The sequence below is a fragment of the Pollachius pollachius genome (genome assembly GCF_949987615.1).
Source record: "Pollachius pollachius genome assembly, chromosome: 1".
Taxonomy (NCBI): Eukaryota; Metazoa; Chordata; class Actinopteri; order Gadiformes; family Gadidae; genus Pollachius; species Pollachius pollachius.
This window is the reverse complement of record NC_136934.1, coordinates 36,942,480-36,961,138: the sequence shown is the minus strand read 5'-3', so window position 1 is coordinate 36,961,138 and position 18,659 is coordinate 36,942,480. Positions and strand designations below refer to the sequence as shown.

Below are 18,659 nucleotides of genomic sequence, written 5' to 3'. Positions count from 1 at the left end.
CATGCACTCAAGCCCATACCCTGAGGATAGAGCTAACTATAGGGTTGTGTCCGAGCCCTGTTCCTTGACATTCAAACGGATGTAGTTGATCTGGTGGTGGTCTGTAGAGGGTTCATGAGGTTTCATGAGGTTATGTGTGAAACAGGTAAGAGGAGAATTTTTTTTTTCCTGGCAAGCCAAGGAATAGAAGAGTCAGTAGTTCCACAGTATTGCAGCTAGTCAAAATAATGAAAGTGGTGTCAGTCATGCTTATTAACACTTCAATTAGAGCCCCATAAATTATCTCAATCTTTTTAATGGAAAGGTAATTTAAGGTGAGAACAAAAATGAATGAATACTCTTTAGTTGGTTGAGATGTATTACAGGAGAATATTTTATGCCGCCACAACTTCTTATTCCAAAACCTTGTGTTATGCATGTATGCCCAGATCATCCGTTTTTGCCCCTTTACTGTACAGTTTATAACTTCTTAATAACTAGTTAATAACGTATTCATATCGAGTTATCCACTTGACTCGTTAATTACTTGATAGTTAGTCATTAAAACCGCTCTACTCGTTAGCAGCTTGTTTATAGCTTGTACCTTGTCGTATTTTTCCCTGGGTTTCCAGCTGAGCTGTTATTGGGGGTATAATGGAGGTCCCAAGCCCCCTTAAGATGTACGGCCTGTACTTAGAAGCCGTGAACGATTACATCAACGAATCCTACGGAGAGGACGTATGGAGGCTGATCGAGGCGCGAGCGGAAATCCCCCACCTCAAGTTTGTCCGGCACCAGATGTACAAGTAAGGGCCAACTGCTTCTCATCGCTTTTTTTCAAGGCCTGTCGATTCAGAGGGGAAGGGGAGGAGCTGTCTAAGAGATCAGCGGGCTAGAAGATTTCCTAATATTTCCGTTTTAGTTGGACCCTCTATTAAATACAATAGTCTGACGAATACATTTTAACAATCAATTCATGTTGCTAATTACGTTCTATCTTAGCCTCATTCATGAACCTTCGGGGTTGACAGTTGAGTGTGAATATTTCTCTCTCTCTCAAGCGACAATCTGATCTTGCGGTTGGCCAAGGCAGCTGGAGAGGTGCTGGGGAAGACCCATGATGAGCTCATGTACGCCTTCGGGGTCTACATGGTCAAAAGGATCGGTAACTATGGCTACGAGAGGATTCTAAAGGTGACCCCCCCCCCCCAAAAAAAAAAAAGTATCTCCACCATGCTACCAAATACAATGAACCTTCACACAAAGTTGTTTATCACCGAGAACTCAGTTTTGAGTTACGATTTAATTTGTGATATTTAACTCAATCTATTCACTCTCTCTCTCACTCTCTCTCTCTATCTCTCTCTCTCACTCTCACACTCTCTCTCTCTCGCTCTTCTCTCTCTCTCTTCTCTCTCTCTCTCTCTCACTCTCTTTGTCTCTCTCTCTCTGTCTCTCTGTCTCTCTCTCTCTCTCTCTCTCTCTCTCTCTCTCTCTCTATCTCTTTCTCTCTAACTCTCTGTCTCTCTTTGTCTCTCTCTCTGTCTCTCTGTGTCTCTCTCTCTCTGTCTCTCTGTGTCTCTCTCTCTCTGTCTCTCTGTGTCTCTCTCTCTCTGTCTCTCTGTGTCTCTCTCTCTCTGTCTCTCTCTCTCTCTCTCTCTCTCGATCTCTCTCTCTCTAACTCTCTCTCTCTCTGTCTCTCTCTCTCTCTCTCTCTCTCTCTCTCTCTCTCTCTCTCTCTCTTGTGTACACCATGTCAATGCTCTCCCCACGGAGGAGACAGAATATATTGCATTGTAACCATTACGATGCTTTACGGACCGCGGTGAGGGTTTGTCTCCCGCACCGCGCCTCGGCACTGTAATCAGGCGGCCATGATGGATGTGTTGCAGGTGCTGGGACGCAACGTGCGCGACTTCATCAACGAGCTGGACAACCTCCACGAGTACTTCCGCTTCTCCTTCCCCAAGGTGCAACCGCCCAGCTTCTGCGTGGAGGAGGAATGTGAGACCAGCCTCACCCTACACTACCGCAGCACCCGCAAGGGCTTCACCCAGTTTGTCAAAGGTGACCACACACGGCGGGTGTGGAGCTACTGGTGTGAGCTAGTGGCGCTCTCCCATGATGCATTAGTTTGACAGGGTTTGGGTTCGGTGTTAGAGTGAGGACGGAAGTGTTGCGATATATGCCACTGTTCAAAAGCTTAAGGTTGTTTGGGTAGGTTAGTGATGGTCATGGTACAGTTAGACATTCAATTTGATCTGTATGGCAATTAATAACCGGTACAGTTTCAAAGGGCTTAACAGGCCAAATGTTTATGACACCCCCCTGACCCTAGACGTGGTTCAGTATAGGTAGAAGGTTCGAGATGGTTCAGTTTAGGTATGAGGGACCATTAAAACCTATAGTTCGGTAGAATATGTCCAATTCAGGGGTGAGGTTTATAGTTTGTTGCATTTCCATTTGGTTCTGTAAGCGTCCACGCTGGATTTTGTTTGGTGAACCAAACATCGTAAACAAAGTCCTCATGGGGAATGCCTAATGGGAAAAACAAACGAGCATTTATGGTTTAACCAACACAATAAATCACAAGATACGGCTACATCGACATTATGTATATCTATAAATGAGTTAGCAATCGTTGTATCACTAAAAGTTTGGCACAAGCCTTGACTCATAAACGACATCCTGATAGAACATTATGAGCATGGAATACTTTCTATCATTACGGTTTGACCTTGCATTACAATCAGGATGTGAATGTCACATAGCAATAAACTGGCTAGTGGAGCTGATACATATTTATGTGGAATGGTAATATTTTTGATATAAAGGGAAATTAGGTATTTCACAGTCTGTCATTTTTCTAGAATGATACAGAACACCATGTTGTCGGATTCGGCATATGAACACAAAGTGTTCTGATAAATATTGGACACCACATTTGGCGTGCTCTCACCCCCTAAAGCAAGCAAATATTTTGGAAATAAGCCCTTGACACAGAATGCAGTTATCACCACTGCATCAACCCGGATTAATCCAACACGACAAGTAATTATCTCAACATGAGAACGGCGATTGGCAACTAGGTCAGCCCTGTGGATTTGTTTGGGATTGGACGTCCAAGGTTATATGATACGACGCAGCACTCACAACCCTGGCTCTACTTCCAAAGCCACCCATTAACTACATCACCCATAATCCTTCACGAGAGACCCTATGCCATCCTTCACCAGTTAATTACTGATGTGCCCCCCCCCCCCTCTTGCCCCCACAGGCCAGCTCTCTCAGGTGGGCCGGCAGTTCTACAACACTGACATCGAGGTGGAGATCCTTTCCAAGGAGGAGACGGAGAAGATGACATACGTGGTACGTGCGTGTGAAGCGTGTGGGTCAAGAGGTCGAGGCGGCTCCCAGCCGGGCTCTCAGCTGACGCCAGTCCCCTTGACCCAGTTTACGTCTACATCAAGGCTGTAATATCCAGACCTCCTCCCCGGCAGAGCGTTTGTTTACACTCGGAGCGCCAAGTGTTTATTGCACAGAGATAAGTGTTTATTAGGATGGGGCTGTGGGTCAGGGACTCAGTGCGCAGCTGAGTGAGCTGGAGATGGAAGTATAATCCACAGACCGAGCGTTCTGCTGCAAGACCGCCGCCATGTTGCCGGCTGTCATCGCCAGCACTCTCAGCAGCAATGTAATCGACCTCTGGCCGACCCCCGCCCGCCCGTGATCAAATGCCAGCCATAGCCGCCATAGAGACCGTACACAGAAAGAGTTGTTGCATGAAACCAGACATCTCTGTCATTAAGCTCCATTAATTGACGAGGAGAATTGTGTCAGTTTATAATAGGTCTCCTCAAATGCTCTTCAAAAATAATACAATTATTTCCTTTCAAACAACAACACACTTTATTTTAGTCTACAAGAAAACGTCAACGCGAAAAATGTCAACAACAAAAATGTCATTGTCTCTGAAGGATGAATATAAAATGAGAAAACCCACAAGTAAAAGCGTATTGCTTTGATATTGGAAAATATCACGGCTATATATAAAGCCCGCTAACAAACAAACAACTCACATAGTGACTTTGAAGAAGAAAATATATGTATAATATATAAAGTATTTTATGAATAGTGTCTTGTTGTAATATAAAAACATTTTTATGAACACTTTCAGATAAGAGAGAATCAGACAAAGGTTCCAGGTCTATAAACATGAGCTTGAACCCAAACAAAGAGAACCATAGCAGCCTGTGTTCTTTGGTTTCCACCCAGGTGTACAAGATGAACTTCGACAACGCGGCCTTCAAGCACCGCATGCCCCAGCAGAAGACGGCGCCGGGCTACGAGAAGCTGCCCATGAAGCGCGGCATCTTCTTCGACATGTTCCCATTCAGTGTCATCTTCCGCCGCGACATGACCATGTACCGCATTGGAGACGGCCTCAAGGAGGTCTTCTCTGACCTCCAGGGCAAGAAGGTCAACGAGGAGTTCACACTGGTCCGGCCCATGCTGGAGTTCAGCTGGGACAATGTGAGTCCTGGTTGGGAGGGGGCTGGGATCTCTCCGACTGATGGCCGGTCTATGCACTCACCTGATCTTACTGACTTGCTTACTAACTGGCTTGCTCACTGACAGACAGAATGAGATACTGGCTGGCTGAGGGCTGACTGACCATATTGACTGACTGACTGTGGCAGGATAAGGGTTGTTAGACTAGCCCTTATACCATGTCTGCATGCTTACCTATTGACACATAAATACCTAGTTTCCTGTAATCTAATCATACTCTTACTTAATACTTACTTATCTTCTCATTGGTATACACATTATGGTTATGGGTTCAGATTTGTATTCTAAGTAGCATCGCCATTTTTTGCGAATTTTGCCACCGGCAGCAGAAACAATCCATATTTTGGGCAGGACTTCAATAACCAGTCTACAACAAAAACTCATTAACATGCAGTAGCTGTTAAATTAAAGAAAACTGTCAACCTGGACTACACAAAATACATACAAAATACGAGATGAACTAGCCGCTGAGGTCCATAGAATTACCACATTCCACCTCAAGGCTGCAAGAGGAACACATGCTATTGTATCCGCATGAGACTCACAAACATGGCTGCTGGTGGTGTTTGATCATCATCTGAGGAACATGGTGGGCTGTTCCCCCCAGATCTACTTCCATCTGAACAACGTGTTTGAGCTCATGTCCAAGGCGGTGGTGGAGAGCAAGCAGAAGGTCAACATCCCCAAGCTCAGCAAAGAGGAGCCAGAGGAGAAGGAGGAGAATGAAAAGGCCAAGAGGGAGGAGGAGCGAGGTGACTATGAAACCAAAACATTACGTCTTGAATTTGTTCTTAAGAGTCTGAATTAACAAGTCACTATTAACAGTACTAAAAGAGCACCCTGTTTAGGGGCTTACTGTTATAGATCCAGTTATTCCCCCCAACTGTCATCCCTAGGTTATTTGAGTTTGAAATGCAACCCAAGAAAGATTTACTTCCTGATTGAACACCATCCATCTACCCTTCCTTCCATCCAACCATCTCTCCATCTATCTGTCCATCTACCTCTCATCCACCCATCCATCCATCCACCTCTCATCCACCTCTCATCCATCCATCCACCTCTCATCCACCACCCATCCATCCATCCATCCACCACCCATCCATCCATCCATCCACCTCTCATCCACCACCCATCCATCCATCCATCCACCTCTCATCCACCACCCATCCATCCATCCATCCATCCACCACCCATCCATCCATCCAACATCCACCAATCACCCACCAATCACCCAACAATCCACCCCCCCCACCCATCATCCACCCATCACCCATCCACCATCCGTCCATCCATCCATCCATCCATCCATCCATCCATCCATCAATCCATCCGTCCATCCATACATACATACATGCGTCCACACCCCACCCCTCCCCATCATGTGGGTGTGTTCCTCCTCCCCTCTACCAGACACCATGTCAGTGGAGGAGATGAAGGGGAGCGACCAGGAGTACAGCAGTGCTCTGACCCAGTACAACAGCTCTGCCAACTCCGGGGGAGAGGACATCGAACTGCTGGCTTTCCAGACAGTCACTGGTCAGCATCCATTTATTGCTCACTCAAACTTCTGCTCTGTCTTTGGCATATAGACAGGTACTGTGTGTGTGTGTGTGTGTGTGTGTGTGTGTGTGTGTGTGTGGGGGGGGGGGGGGGGGGGGGGGGGGGGGTTGAGGTGTTTTGGGGGATTTGGGCTTTGGGCTTAGACAAAATACTGTTAGCATTCAGTTGGTGTACTATCTAGTCTTCACACGTCCTTCTCTTCCCGCACAGTTGTGTGACAAAAACTTTGTTTGTACAGAAAGTACACGACGAGTGAAAGTGACAAAGAGCTGTCATTCGCTCAGAAGTCCCGGGTCATCTCTCAACATGCCACATAGTGCTCTGATTGGAAATAACTCTCTTTGTGGGAAAATAAATCTCATTGGCTCATCCTACAGAATACTGATGAGGATGAAGTCAGATTTCTGAAGTTCAATCCTCAGGTCATGGATTGTTCAGGACTGATATAGCTCACCCCTGTGGTTCTTTCTCTCATTCTCTCCCTTCCTCCCTTCCTCCCTCAGGGAAGTGCAGCGAAACCATCTTCGAGGACCTGCGAGAGCCCCCGAAGAAGCCCCTCCACCTGAAGGGCCAGATGAAGTACGTCCCCCAGTGGGACTCCCTCATCTTCTTGGGAACGCCCATGTAAGGTTGCCTCCCCTCCATGGACCCTGTCAGGGTCAGGGGTCAGGGGTTATTTCACACATCACATCCCAGAACTGGGGCATAAGAAGCACTAATACAGAATCTGTGGTTTCTACAGCGCTGTTGGTAGATTTGGTCTTTTTTTACCCATTTCTATGCTGTCAGTCAGTTTGCAGAGTAGATGCCTTTTTTTTATCAAACCCTGCTATTACCGCTTTGAATCCACACATCGCCTCCATCGTCTGGGAATTACAGGTGTCAACGTGACATTTGAAGAAATGAACTCACATCTAGCGGCTTTCCTTTTACTTCCCTCCTGGCCCTGCTAAAATGCCTGGCTCCTGGCCGGGGTTCCTGCTCAAGTATCGAGACGGTGGAGGACATGATCAAGATGGGGGTGTACGTCAACGACCTGAATCTACACGACTCCAGCAGGGAGCTGATCCTGGCCGGCACCCAGCAATCGGCCGAGCTACAGCTGGCCCTGGATCAGGTGGCGCTTCACCACAAACCCCCACCCACCATCATGCTCACCTCTATTGTTAACCTCTCCTCTGTCATGGCTAAGAGCGTGTTTGATTTTTCCACAAAAGTTTCTCGGTTTGATCCCCTATGGCCAAAGCCTAACCTATAGGCATCCTTTGGCAAGCTGCCCTAACCCATACCTGCTAAGCTTGAACCTGTTATTGAATTCATTGCAAGTCACTTTTGATAAAAGCCGGAGCTAAATGGCCTAGATTCTGGGTTGGTGCCCACCCCCTGCTGGGAAAAACTCATTCTGTGTTTCCCGAGTGGCTGTTCAAGAAACTAAGAAGCCATTTTGCATTTCATGTTTTCTGTATAATGTATTAAATATGATCTATTCAGTTCTGTGGGCGCCACCAGAGACCACACATAACCAAGGCAGGTAGCACGGAGTTATCAGCAGGTGTGTGCAATGTGAAAACGGGTCATTACACATGGAAGGAGGTCTAAATAAAATAAAAGTTGCCTGTAAACACCATCCCTTAACTTCACAAACACAGGTATCATTCAGTTCATGTAGTGTGCACATGCACCAACAAGCACAGATTAGATTCCACATGGACGTAGTCTGTGGCGCCCGGCGGCCCTAATGTGTTTCCCCCGCTCGTCTCCCCCCCCACAGGAGCAACAGAAGTATGCCCAGCTGCAGGAGATCATCAAGAAGCTGGACGAGGAGAAGAAGAGAGGCGACTCCTTACTGTACGCTATGATCCCAAAAGCAGTGGCCGACCGTCTGAGGAAGGGCATCACGGCGCTGGAGACCTGCCAGGTACAGCCAGACCAGAGGCCATAGGGGGACTGATGGAAAACCTCCACTCCAAAGCACAAATAGAGCCATTCAGCAGACAAGAGGGTGTGGGCGGCTGTATGTTTCACTGACAGGCGCAGTAAAGGTTAATGGATGGATATTCTGATATTCCTCAGGTTAAAACAGAACACAACATGAAGTGGTGCCTTCGCATGGATTTGTAGTCTACACGGCCCCATTCTTCAACATTTAGACTTATATGTGTCCTACGAATGTGTTTGCGGAATGTCATTTAAATGTTAAACACGACATAAAGAGTTACATCAGACACTATTCAGATGGCGTTGTGTAACATCCCGTGTCTGTCTGTCCTGTGTTCCAGGTGTTCCCAGACGTCACCATCCTGTTCAGCGATGTGGTGAAATTCAATGAAATCTGCATCCATATCACGCCGATGCAGGTGGTGGACATGCTCAACGAAATCTACATCGTGTTCGACACACTCAGCGAGAAACACAACGTGTACAAGGTCAGCTTCCATCTATCTGTCTGTCTCTTTCTATCAAGCTTCCGACCGCTCCTGTCTATCCATCTCTCTCTCTCTCTCTCTCTCTCTCTCTCTCTCTCTCTCTCTTGCAATCGTCAAATCAGTCCTGTCTATCTCTGTATCTACCGACAGACCAATCCATCTATCTATCCATCTGCTCGTCTTCCTGCCTTGCCACCAGCCTGCTTGCCTGCTGTCTTTCTGTCTGTCTGTCTGCATGCCTACCTATCTGCCTGCCTATCTGTCTGCCTGTGGTGAGATTAAAGTAGAGGAGCTCCTAAAGTCTGTGACTGCAAGAAGAGAGAGCTTGTTCCTTTGAGGGCGAACCATTGAGTTACAACAAGGCAGAGTAGCTGCACTCACCGTTGTGTTCCGCTGAGAGAACTTGTTTCATGTATTATGTATGCCTTACCCACACTTTTCTCCTCTTTGCCTTCTTTATTTAGTTTAAAAAAGACAAATTGTTTTAAAACGCGGCCCTGTGTGCGCACGCCTCCAGGGACGGCGTGGAGACGGAGGGGATATCTTTCACATAAATTAGATTAAATTAGATTGAATTTTGAACGCACCTCGGGGGAAATAAAATACACAAGCGACTTGGGAAATCTATGAAATATGCGTGAACCTTTGGTGAGCCCTGATCATTGCATTGTAATGAGTGTCAAACGTGACAGCCGTCTCTCAGAGGCAACGTGTGAACTTATATAGAAACACAGGGTTACAATAGAGGGAATTAGAGAGGCTGGCAGCCCATCACTACCGTGAAGCCGTCTCTTCGTATTGTGACTCAGGACAGGTAATGAATACTCTGGAGTAGTTGCCAACACAGAGGGTTCTCTGCTACAGTCAAATAAGTAAGATAAGTGACTTTGAAGCGCCTGGGTCTTTAATCTTTCCAGTAATGGAATCTTCTTCCAATGTGGTGTTGGAAGAAGATAGGATATGCAATTGAACAGATTTTCGGAAGGAAAACGGGAAAAGCTTCACATTCAAGTTAACAGACCCTTATACTGCAATTCAGTATTGAATGTAACATAAGTAATAATAACTTCATTCAAGCATCACCTTAAAATCCTGGTGTTATGCGTCAAAACACAGCACAAGAACGACTCTTATCATGCGTTAGATGAACAGACTATCCCACCGTCCTGATATCTTTCTTTACCTTCTCACCTTCTATTATATATAATCTTACTGAAAGGTACAATATATAAAATTGACACAGATCGGGTACTTCGGTCCAACGTTACAATATTGGAGAGCGTTTTCTGTCCGCCACCTCTTCTCTTGAGAACACTGAAAAAACACAAGAGCAGCCGGGCACAACATTATATTTTGCGACAAGCAATAATAATTATATTTCGACGAGCGATGACAAGCCCTACACTGTAAGTTGATCAGCTGATGTTTATGTTTGCAATGTATTTATTGTTTGCAAATTATAAACCAGCTCAAGTGGCATCCGTCTGGAGATCATTCTGGCCTCTAAGCTGTGTCCATCTTTCAAATTCAACACCAAGACTGACCCATGTTTTAGCCCGGCTCTGGTCATGGATCTCTTTTGAAAGGTTACTAGGTTACTAGACTAGTACTAACTAAGTTGATCCAGTTTGATTGCTTGCTTCCATGGCTGCAGACCACTTTGTTTGTGTGGCTGTTTTTTTCATATTTGGCAACCGAGGGAACTCAGAGAATAGTGAATAAGGACATGTTTCATTATATTATGACATATCATGGTCATTTTATTTTATGATCTAGTACAGCACATTTTACATAATGCACCTTTAAAGTTCCCGTCCGTAAGATTCAAGAGCTATTAATCCGCTGTAATTTGTGAGAAATGGCACAGCATGTTTTCAAGTCTCAAAATCTTGCTCTATTCCGCTCTATTCTGCTTTGCTTTGAGCTACCAATATATGCCTACTGATCAGGCACCTTTTGACCCTAGCCTTGTCCTTTACAAGGTTAAGGTCAAGAGTAATGTTGTACAAGCAACAGCCTCAGAAGCAGGATGAGACGTAACTGTTTGCTCTCTTGTGCTTGTTGCCACATGTCTTAATACAAAGTAACATTGACACAACGAATAACTTGTGGTGGTGGTGGTGTGGGGCAGGTGGAGACCATCCGCGATGCCTACATGGTTGTGGCGGGTGTGCCCAACAAGACCACCTTCCACGCCCACCACATCTGCGACATGGCCCTGGACATGCTGAGCTCCATTGACCACCTCAAGGACCCCTCCACGGGGGACAACATCCAGATCCGAGTCGGTGAGGGGCCAAATGCCAAGCTTGGGGCCGCCGGACAGGAATGTTTCATCAAACGTGTCTTTTGTTCAAACTTGGAAAGTTTATTGAAAACAAGCACTTTAAAATATGACTAGAGTTTTCTAGTTGTAACCTCAACCTTTACTTGTAATTCAACCCATAGCAATAATGTGGAAACCCCAGTCGATAATGTAAAAAATTTCTGAGCACATAATATAATTACATTTTGCGTATAATTTTACAACGTATAACATTCGTTCACCACAAATGACTCTTGAAAGCAGTCCCAACATTTAAATATTTTTTAACCATTCAGGGAACAAAAGGCAGCAGGCTGATTATCATTTAGAGGGCCACTCAATGACATGCAGAAGCGTCATCAACACGCCCACTGAAGTGGTGTGAGAAATACTGACTTTCTACTCCTCATTCACATATAAGTTCATTTACATTTCCTACGGAGAAAATGCTACCTCAGGGGTATTATTATTCAGGAGATTTTCAGGGTACGAATGTCAGGATATGTTGTTCACACATACGGCCCATTAGGAGAATATCAGGACTTACACGTGTGTCTGAAAGCAGCTAGTGTGTGAGCATTTGATTACACTATAAAATTAGTCAATTTATGTTAACAGGGGTAATTGTTCAATGGAAAGCGTAGTATACTATGCGTGCAAATCAATCATTAAATAGCTTTTACTGTAACTGTGATTACAGTAATCATCATTGAGATTAAACATCTCTTCCAGTGTCCTGGCCAAGACAGGCAGCAGTAGCCTACAGTCACACATAGCATACACACAAAACATAAGAAAACAACAACTAAAACAGTCTGCAGGGGTTGAGGGGGGGATATCAATCGCAAGACATTTGGGGAGCCTCAAGCATAACGTCTTACCTGGGCGAGTGTCGCTGCGGTGTGTGCGCATGCGTGTTTGTCCTTACCTGCGCGTGTGTCGATGGCGGAGCCGTTATGTTTAAAAACATAACGTCTTAGCTTGGCGAGTGTGTCGCTGCCTTTGTCTTGACGTACAGTGTGTGCGCGTGCGCGTGCGTGTTTGTGTGCTTCCGTGTATGTGTCGCTACCTTTGTCTTGACGTGCGGTGTATGCGCTTGTGTATGTGTTTGTGTGTGTGTGTGTGTGTGTGTGTGTGTGTGTGTGTGTGTGTGTGTGTGTGTGTGCGTTTCCATGTATGTTCGTGCGCATGTCCGTGTGTGCGGTGTGTGTATGCGGCGTGTATGTGCGTGCTTGCGGTGTATGTATGCGTTCACGCGTGCTGTGTGTGTGTGAGCTGCAGGCTGCTTGGCACATGCGCACATGAGTATCTTGAGTAACTGGTGCGACAGGCCTGCTATTATAGTAGTAAGATATGAGATGAGGGAGAATTGCAGCCAGTTGGCTAGAGATAGCTACATTTGTATATATATATATTTTTTTATTTATATATATGGATTTGCCATTGTGGAGGAGCTTTTATCTCAAGCATATTTCATTTCTGTGAGTGAATACATTTCTTATCATGGGTGACCCCCTTGGGAATCTACCGCAACAAATCCTGTCTAGCTCAAATACCGAGCAGAGCAGAATAAAAGGCATGCACTCACCGTATTGTGAGATGCTTTGAATTAAACCTTTCACAAAATGGCATGTATATAAAATCAGCCAAATGTCATTTATACATATCTAACCTCGGCAGTGATAATGCCACGCTATAGCGGTTGAGCTAGACGGAAGAAGGCCAGCAGCGTTAAGTACAGTTGATATTTGGAGCTGGTGAGAATGTAACCCGTCAGTCATAAAGTTATTCCATACCCTAGTGATGCATGCTTACAGGGGGGGTGGCACTGGGACTCAGTGTGAGGAGGATCCATTCGGTCCGATGCTTGGTATGTGTGAGGCAGCCCTGGGATTTAGGAGGGGTGTAGAGTCAATTGAGATTCTAACCGGACTCAAACCTCTGCTCTCTGCCAAGGATTTAACCAAGGCGGGAAGGTGTGCTGACAGCCCTGTTATTAAACTGGGATTTGAGTATAATATATATTAATATATAAAGTTCTTTATCTTTCTAACTCAAACACTTCAGGTTTTGGTTCAATCGATATCTTTTGCCCTTCCCCATTCCAAGGTCAACGATTTAATTAGATTTTTTATTAGTGCCTTAAATAATCTCTGTTCTAACATATATATATATATATATATATATATATATATATATATATATATATTGTGCCCTCAATAACCATGACACTTGACAAATGGAAATGATGGCGGGTTGTTTTTCCTTTGCTGCAACACATTTCCATGTTGAAATAGGTCTCATGTTCACTGAAGGCCTTTCAAGCAGTGCTAATAGTGGATGACTCAGCCATGACTTTTCTTTTTTAAATTAAAGAATACTTTTCCAACCAAAGAAAGGCCTTAAATAAACCAATTAGAGCACAGAGCGCAAAATGAATACAGCTGAGTTCGACTCAGTGACTCTGTCTAAAACCCTGTTGAACGAAACCTTGCCGGAACCCTTCCTGGAGCTTTGTAATGTGCCCATGTTACTGCTGTTCCTTGTTGAGGTATAATTTTAATTTCAATAAATAACTTTCAACGCCATAATATGTAGTTACATTTAGTCATTTGGCAGCTCTTTTTTTGTATCCAAAGCAACTAACAATTAGGCTTGGAACGGAGTAAATCATACAGTTAATCTTGGAGGAATGTCAATAATAAAACCAACAACAGCAACCACTGGACAGTGGAGGGTAGCTATATGAACTGGGGACTACGTGTACCCCAGGGGATAAGTGTACTCCAGGAGGTACCTGAGCATCTTCTGGGGGGTACAGGTAAGGATTAAGATTAGCTTTGTTATACCTCCCATCAGGTCCTTTATGAGGCAAAACAGGTTGGGAAACACAGAAATATATATCATTTGGATGATCACAATATTGTTCAATACCGCAATTGTATACATCTCTTATCGGGTTGGGGGGGGGGGGGGGGCGGGGGGTCTGTAGGAAGACCTCACCCTCCCTCTGATGGCGTTTATGTCAGGGTTAGGAGCTCCACCAACAGACCAAATGGTTGTACCCCCAGGGATCCACTCGGGCATGGTGGTGGCCGGCGTGGTGGGGCTAAAGATGCCTCGCTACTGTCTGTTTGGAGACACGGTCAACACCGCCTCCAGGATGGAGAGCAACGGAGTAGTGAGTATCAGCCAATCACATTTAATCAAACACGGGGAGAACCTAGTACGAGCAATTCAGATCGGAACAAATTTAGGGCCCTGTAGGCTCAATGTGCTGGATAATAGACCTCTTTTTTCTTTGGGTTGATGAGCCTGAGCAATTTCTGCAGAGTACCTAATAAACGATAACAGTTTAATGCAACACCACTTCCTGTGGTTAATATCGCCTAAAACATTAAAAAAACCCACATTTTTAAAGTTCACTTCCATAGTCATTTCACTCACAACAAAATATGCCCCAAAAAAACATTCTTTATTAGTTATTATAATACATCCAAGTTAACTTCCTGTAGAGCTGACACCAGCAGGCTTTATATTGAAACTAATAATAATATCATGATATGAGTCAGCATTTAACGTAACAGGCCATGGCAGACAGCTGGCTAGCTCCTTCTGAGATTCATTCCACTGAATCCCAAACTGACAACACTTTCAACACAATTATCCGAACCAATATTGAACCATTTTTTTGTCCACCCGACTGTGTCCACACAGGGTATGCAGATCCACATTAGCCAGACCACCAAAGACCACCTGGAACACGAGCCCTACATCATCGAGGAGAGGGGCAAGATATTTGTAAAGGTAAGGCACAGAGTCCAGGTGGGGAGGAAGGTCTAAAGGGACTGTACTGCTTCCTCTGTAAACATCCATCATCTGGATGTTCTATCAAATCAAGATGGCTGGTTACACTAGAAAGATCTCAGATCATTTTATTCAGCCCATTTTTGATGTGCTCATCCCCCCCTCCCCCCCCCCCCCCATGCATCAATACACATCATGATTGATGCGTTTAATGTGCAGTCCTGTCAGCCTCTTAATAAGAACATTTGAAGCGTTGAAATCCAATTTGAGTTACCGCGATTTCTGAAAAAGGGATGCGTGTAAGATGATCAATGACATGTTCGGGAAAATAATGACTTATGATAGAAACGTTCAAAGAAACAGACTGACGGACAGACAGGCAACTTTTGACTTTTAAAGAGTAATTTGTACTTTCCCCTCAACACAGTTATTTATTCAGCATACGTGTTGATACTTGCCACAGTGAATATTGAATGCATTCACATGGTTGAAAATAATAATAATCCATGGTGTTAATATTGCTTGGATAAGATAAGACATTCTCAATCTCAAACGAGATCAACGAACCACTGAGCTGCCGGCAGCTCGAGGGAAAGCCAGCGTCGAGACAGAGAAATACTATTCTACAATAAGTGTGTTGTAATAATTATCCTGGCCCTCAAGGCACTTCACATAGAGAGCGGGGGGGATATGACACCTCATCCCAATGTGTAGCACCCATTGGGAGGCCACGCTCTACGCTCACCACACACTGGGATGGGCGTCACAGTGGAGAGATAAGGCATGAAACTGTCCAATCAAAGACCCAGGGGGAAGGTTTGGTGGCCATTTTGGCCCAAGAGCACACAACCAGGTGAGAATTGGGCCAGGAAACTGGGGTTAGCATTCCTACTCTTACAGCAAGGGCCATGGGATCTTTAGTGAGCACAGTGAGTCAGGACCTGGGTTTAACGTCTTGCCCGAAAAAAGGAAACATTTATGCTGGTTATATGCTTTTTCGTACTAACAGTTGTGGTGTCTGTCATTGCAGGCAAATATGCTATTGAAGGTAACTCTTAGAAAGTGTTGCAAGCGCATTGAAGATAAGGCCACAGGATTTCTTAAATGAAAAAAGAAGGACACTTGTAGTTTGGCACTCCATATATCAACTAAATATCTAATATTACTATTGATGAAATAAAGAAGGGAACATATTAACATTTACCTATTCATGGTATTCATGGTAAATGCAGTATTGTATTAAAAGGCCCGAGGGTTCACTATGATGTGTTTATAGCTTTGGAAAACCATCTCAAAACGACTTGAATAGGGATTGTTCAAGATTGCATTGATAGCATAATGTTTATGATCAGTCATGCCTGCTAAGGTACAAAGTCAATTGATCTGTGTAGCGAGGTCTACAGAGGAAAAAGCCCATTTGATAAACACAAGCCTAATTACAAAATGTCTCATAATTAATATTGTTTAGCAAGCTAGAACCGTTGCCATTTCAAAATAAATTAATATATAGAAAAAATCGATTCATTTTGAAACTGGGATATTTTCAGACAGCTGCAGCCAGGGACAGGCTACCTGAAACGGGACTTTACCCGGTAAAACATGGCCGTCTGGTCACCCTAATGGAAACATTCGTCGGAACATTTTCAAAACAACAGCGCGGTTCATACATAACATGCTAGCAGGGAAATGTGCTAGCACGCCAACTGGGCTACTCTAATGGGTCTTCTTAACGTTCATTCTCTGTGTCTTTGCAGGGTAAAGGCTACATGAAGACCTACTGGCTGAAGGGGAAGGAGGACCTGTCATTCAAGACCCCGGCCGAACTGCGCTACAGCAGCGAGCAGAAGGACTCGGAGGACCGCAGCTCCAAGGGGTGAGCGGCCCGCCGGCTACCATCTGTATTCAGCTCACAGCGGAGGGTCTAGACTAGAGAGCAGCTGCCTCTGGAGGACCGCTGTTATAATATGTCTGTGTTATTAAACTAGCGTCCGTGGCCCCGAGGTGAAGGCCTCTACAGATGAAGAGACAGGCCCTTTCAAAGTTTGTATATGCTTCTTTGTGTTGAATGTGGAAACGGTGGAGGTTTCAAAGACGGTGGATGTTTATGTTTGTGTGTGTGTGTGTGTGTGTGTGTGTGTGTGTGTGTGTGTGTGTGCTTGCTTGCTTGTGAGTGTAAATAAAAGAGAAAATAAGAAAGTCAAAGAAACAGATGTGATTGAGAGACAGGGTGTAAACAGACAAGTTGGCCGCCGCTGTCATAGTGCCGATGTCAACAGAGCTACCATCTCTCATTCAAGCGCTTTCTGTGAACCATTTTTGACATTTGCCCACGCTGCACCCCACTCCCCCCCCCCCCCCCCCCCCCCCCCGCCCACAGCTCCACCTGCACCGACGCCAAGCGCTCCACCTCCAACCTTCACATCCGCACGGAGGATCAGGCGGAGGGTAAGCCCACGCCCAGCGACCTGCCGCTGGACGGCATGCACCCACCGGAGGGCGCTAGCGAGCACCCCGGCCTCTCAGAGGACCTCCCGGAGCGGGAAAAGGCCAAAAAGACTAAGATCAGCAAGATGAGCCGGCTGGAGGTTCCCCCGGCCAATCCCGTGCCGGAGCTGGCCGTCCCCGACGAAGCGCCGGAGATCCCTGCGGGCCCCTTGCTCAACAACAAGAGGTACAGCTTCAGGCAGCAGTACGTCAAGCTGCCTTCCAGCCTGCCCATGCGCAGCGCCTCCTGCTGTCTGCTGTGAGAGGACGTCGTCGTCCTGACACACACACACACACGCACACAAACGCACGCACACACATACACACACACACACACACACACATACACACACACGTGTGTGTGCGCGGCAAGGGTTCAGGTTCGTCTGTTTGTTGAAGAAAATCATGGATACAAGATATTGTAAGATACAGTAAATAAGACGTAATAACAATATTTGGAGGTTACCCATTGCCCGGAACACAACACAATGGCATGTCGCATCTAAGGCAGTAAGACATTAATAAAGGGTGCCTGTTTTACCCACCCAGGTCTGATGTGGATTAGTCAATACAAGCAATTTCACAATATAGCCATTAGTGACATCACTGGTGGGGGAGTGTCTACCCAGATGTACAGCATGAGACCAGGCCAACCAGTGAACCGGACCAACTAGTAGGTAGGATGATCTCACCTGGTGGTAAAGCAGGGGCACTTTTTAAAAGTGTAAAAGAATCGCCTATTTTTGGCACAAATTCAAATACTAAGAGATCCAGCAAGGAGATAAATTGTTATCCCCATGTTCATGACCCACGCCGACTTTATGAGGTTGAATATGAAATGCGCCACAAACCATGGTGTATTACTATAAGCCTCCGAGAAGCTTAACCTTCTCAGACGTGGACACCAACCTCGACCACTGCCCGGACGGAGCTCCACACATCCGTACACACCGTGGCGTTATACTATACTATAGGTGTCCAAAAGCTTAACCCTCTCTTGGCGCGGCCATCAACATCAAACACTGGCCAGACTGAGCTCCACAAATCCCCGACACACTTCACCAGCTGTGTCCTTTCATCGCGACGTCAAAGGGCCTTTTCTGAGGCGGGAAAAGAACGCAACTTGATTTTGGAGTAGAGTAGAGGGTTCACAACCTGGTTGGCAGGGACTGGCAAAAACAAAGGATTTTATACCTGTTTTCTCTAAATAACTGTCTTATTTTTGCCACAATGACCTAAAGACATTAAGATTACGACATTAAGATTACTTTGATGAGGTTCTCATCAGAGATTTATGCCCTTTTAAAAAATAAAAAAAACACAATTTTGGGTTCACTACCCCTTTAAAGTTAAGCGGACATGTTGGGCTTGGCGGGGTCAGATGGGGACAGGGTATTTACATTGTCCATCCAATCAACACACTCAATCAACACAGAGGAAGTCTATCTCATTCTTGAAATGCTCATACAAAGAAAGTCAACACAACACATTTTAAAAGCCGTTCTCATTGAAAGGAGTACATA

General features: G+C 45.3%; 1 protein-coding gene across 1 annotated transcript; it reads left to right on the top strand.

The window, feature by feature from the left end:
• Window positions 1-657: 657 nt before the first annotated feature.
• Window positions 658-17,399, top strand: LOC307087635 (soluble guanylate cyclase 88E-like; the record flags this gene model as incomplete). The annotated part of the gene is made up of 16 exons (XM_079753257.1): window positions 658-785; window positions 1,041-1,173; window positions 1,872-2,046; window positions 3,257-3,348; window positions 4,255-4,512; window positions 5,159-5,303; window positions 5,965-6,090; window positions 6,618-6,738; window positions 7,102-7,231; window positions 7,886-8,032; window positions 8,394-8,540; window positions 10,672-10,828; window positions 13,917-14,026; window positions 14,563-14,652; window positions 16,407-16,525; window positions 17,030-17,399. 16 exons carry the CDS (start codon window positions 658-660, stop codon window positions 17,397-17,399), a joined length of 2,448 nt encoding a protein of 815 aa, XP_079609383.1.
• Window positions 17,400-18,659: the final 1,260 nt, after the last annotated feature.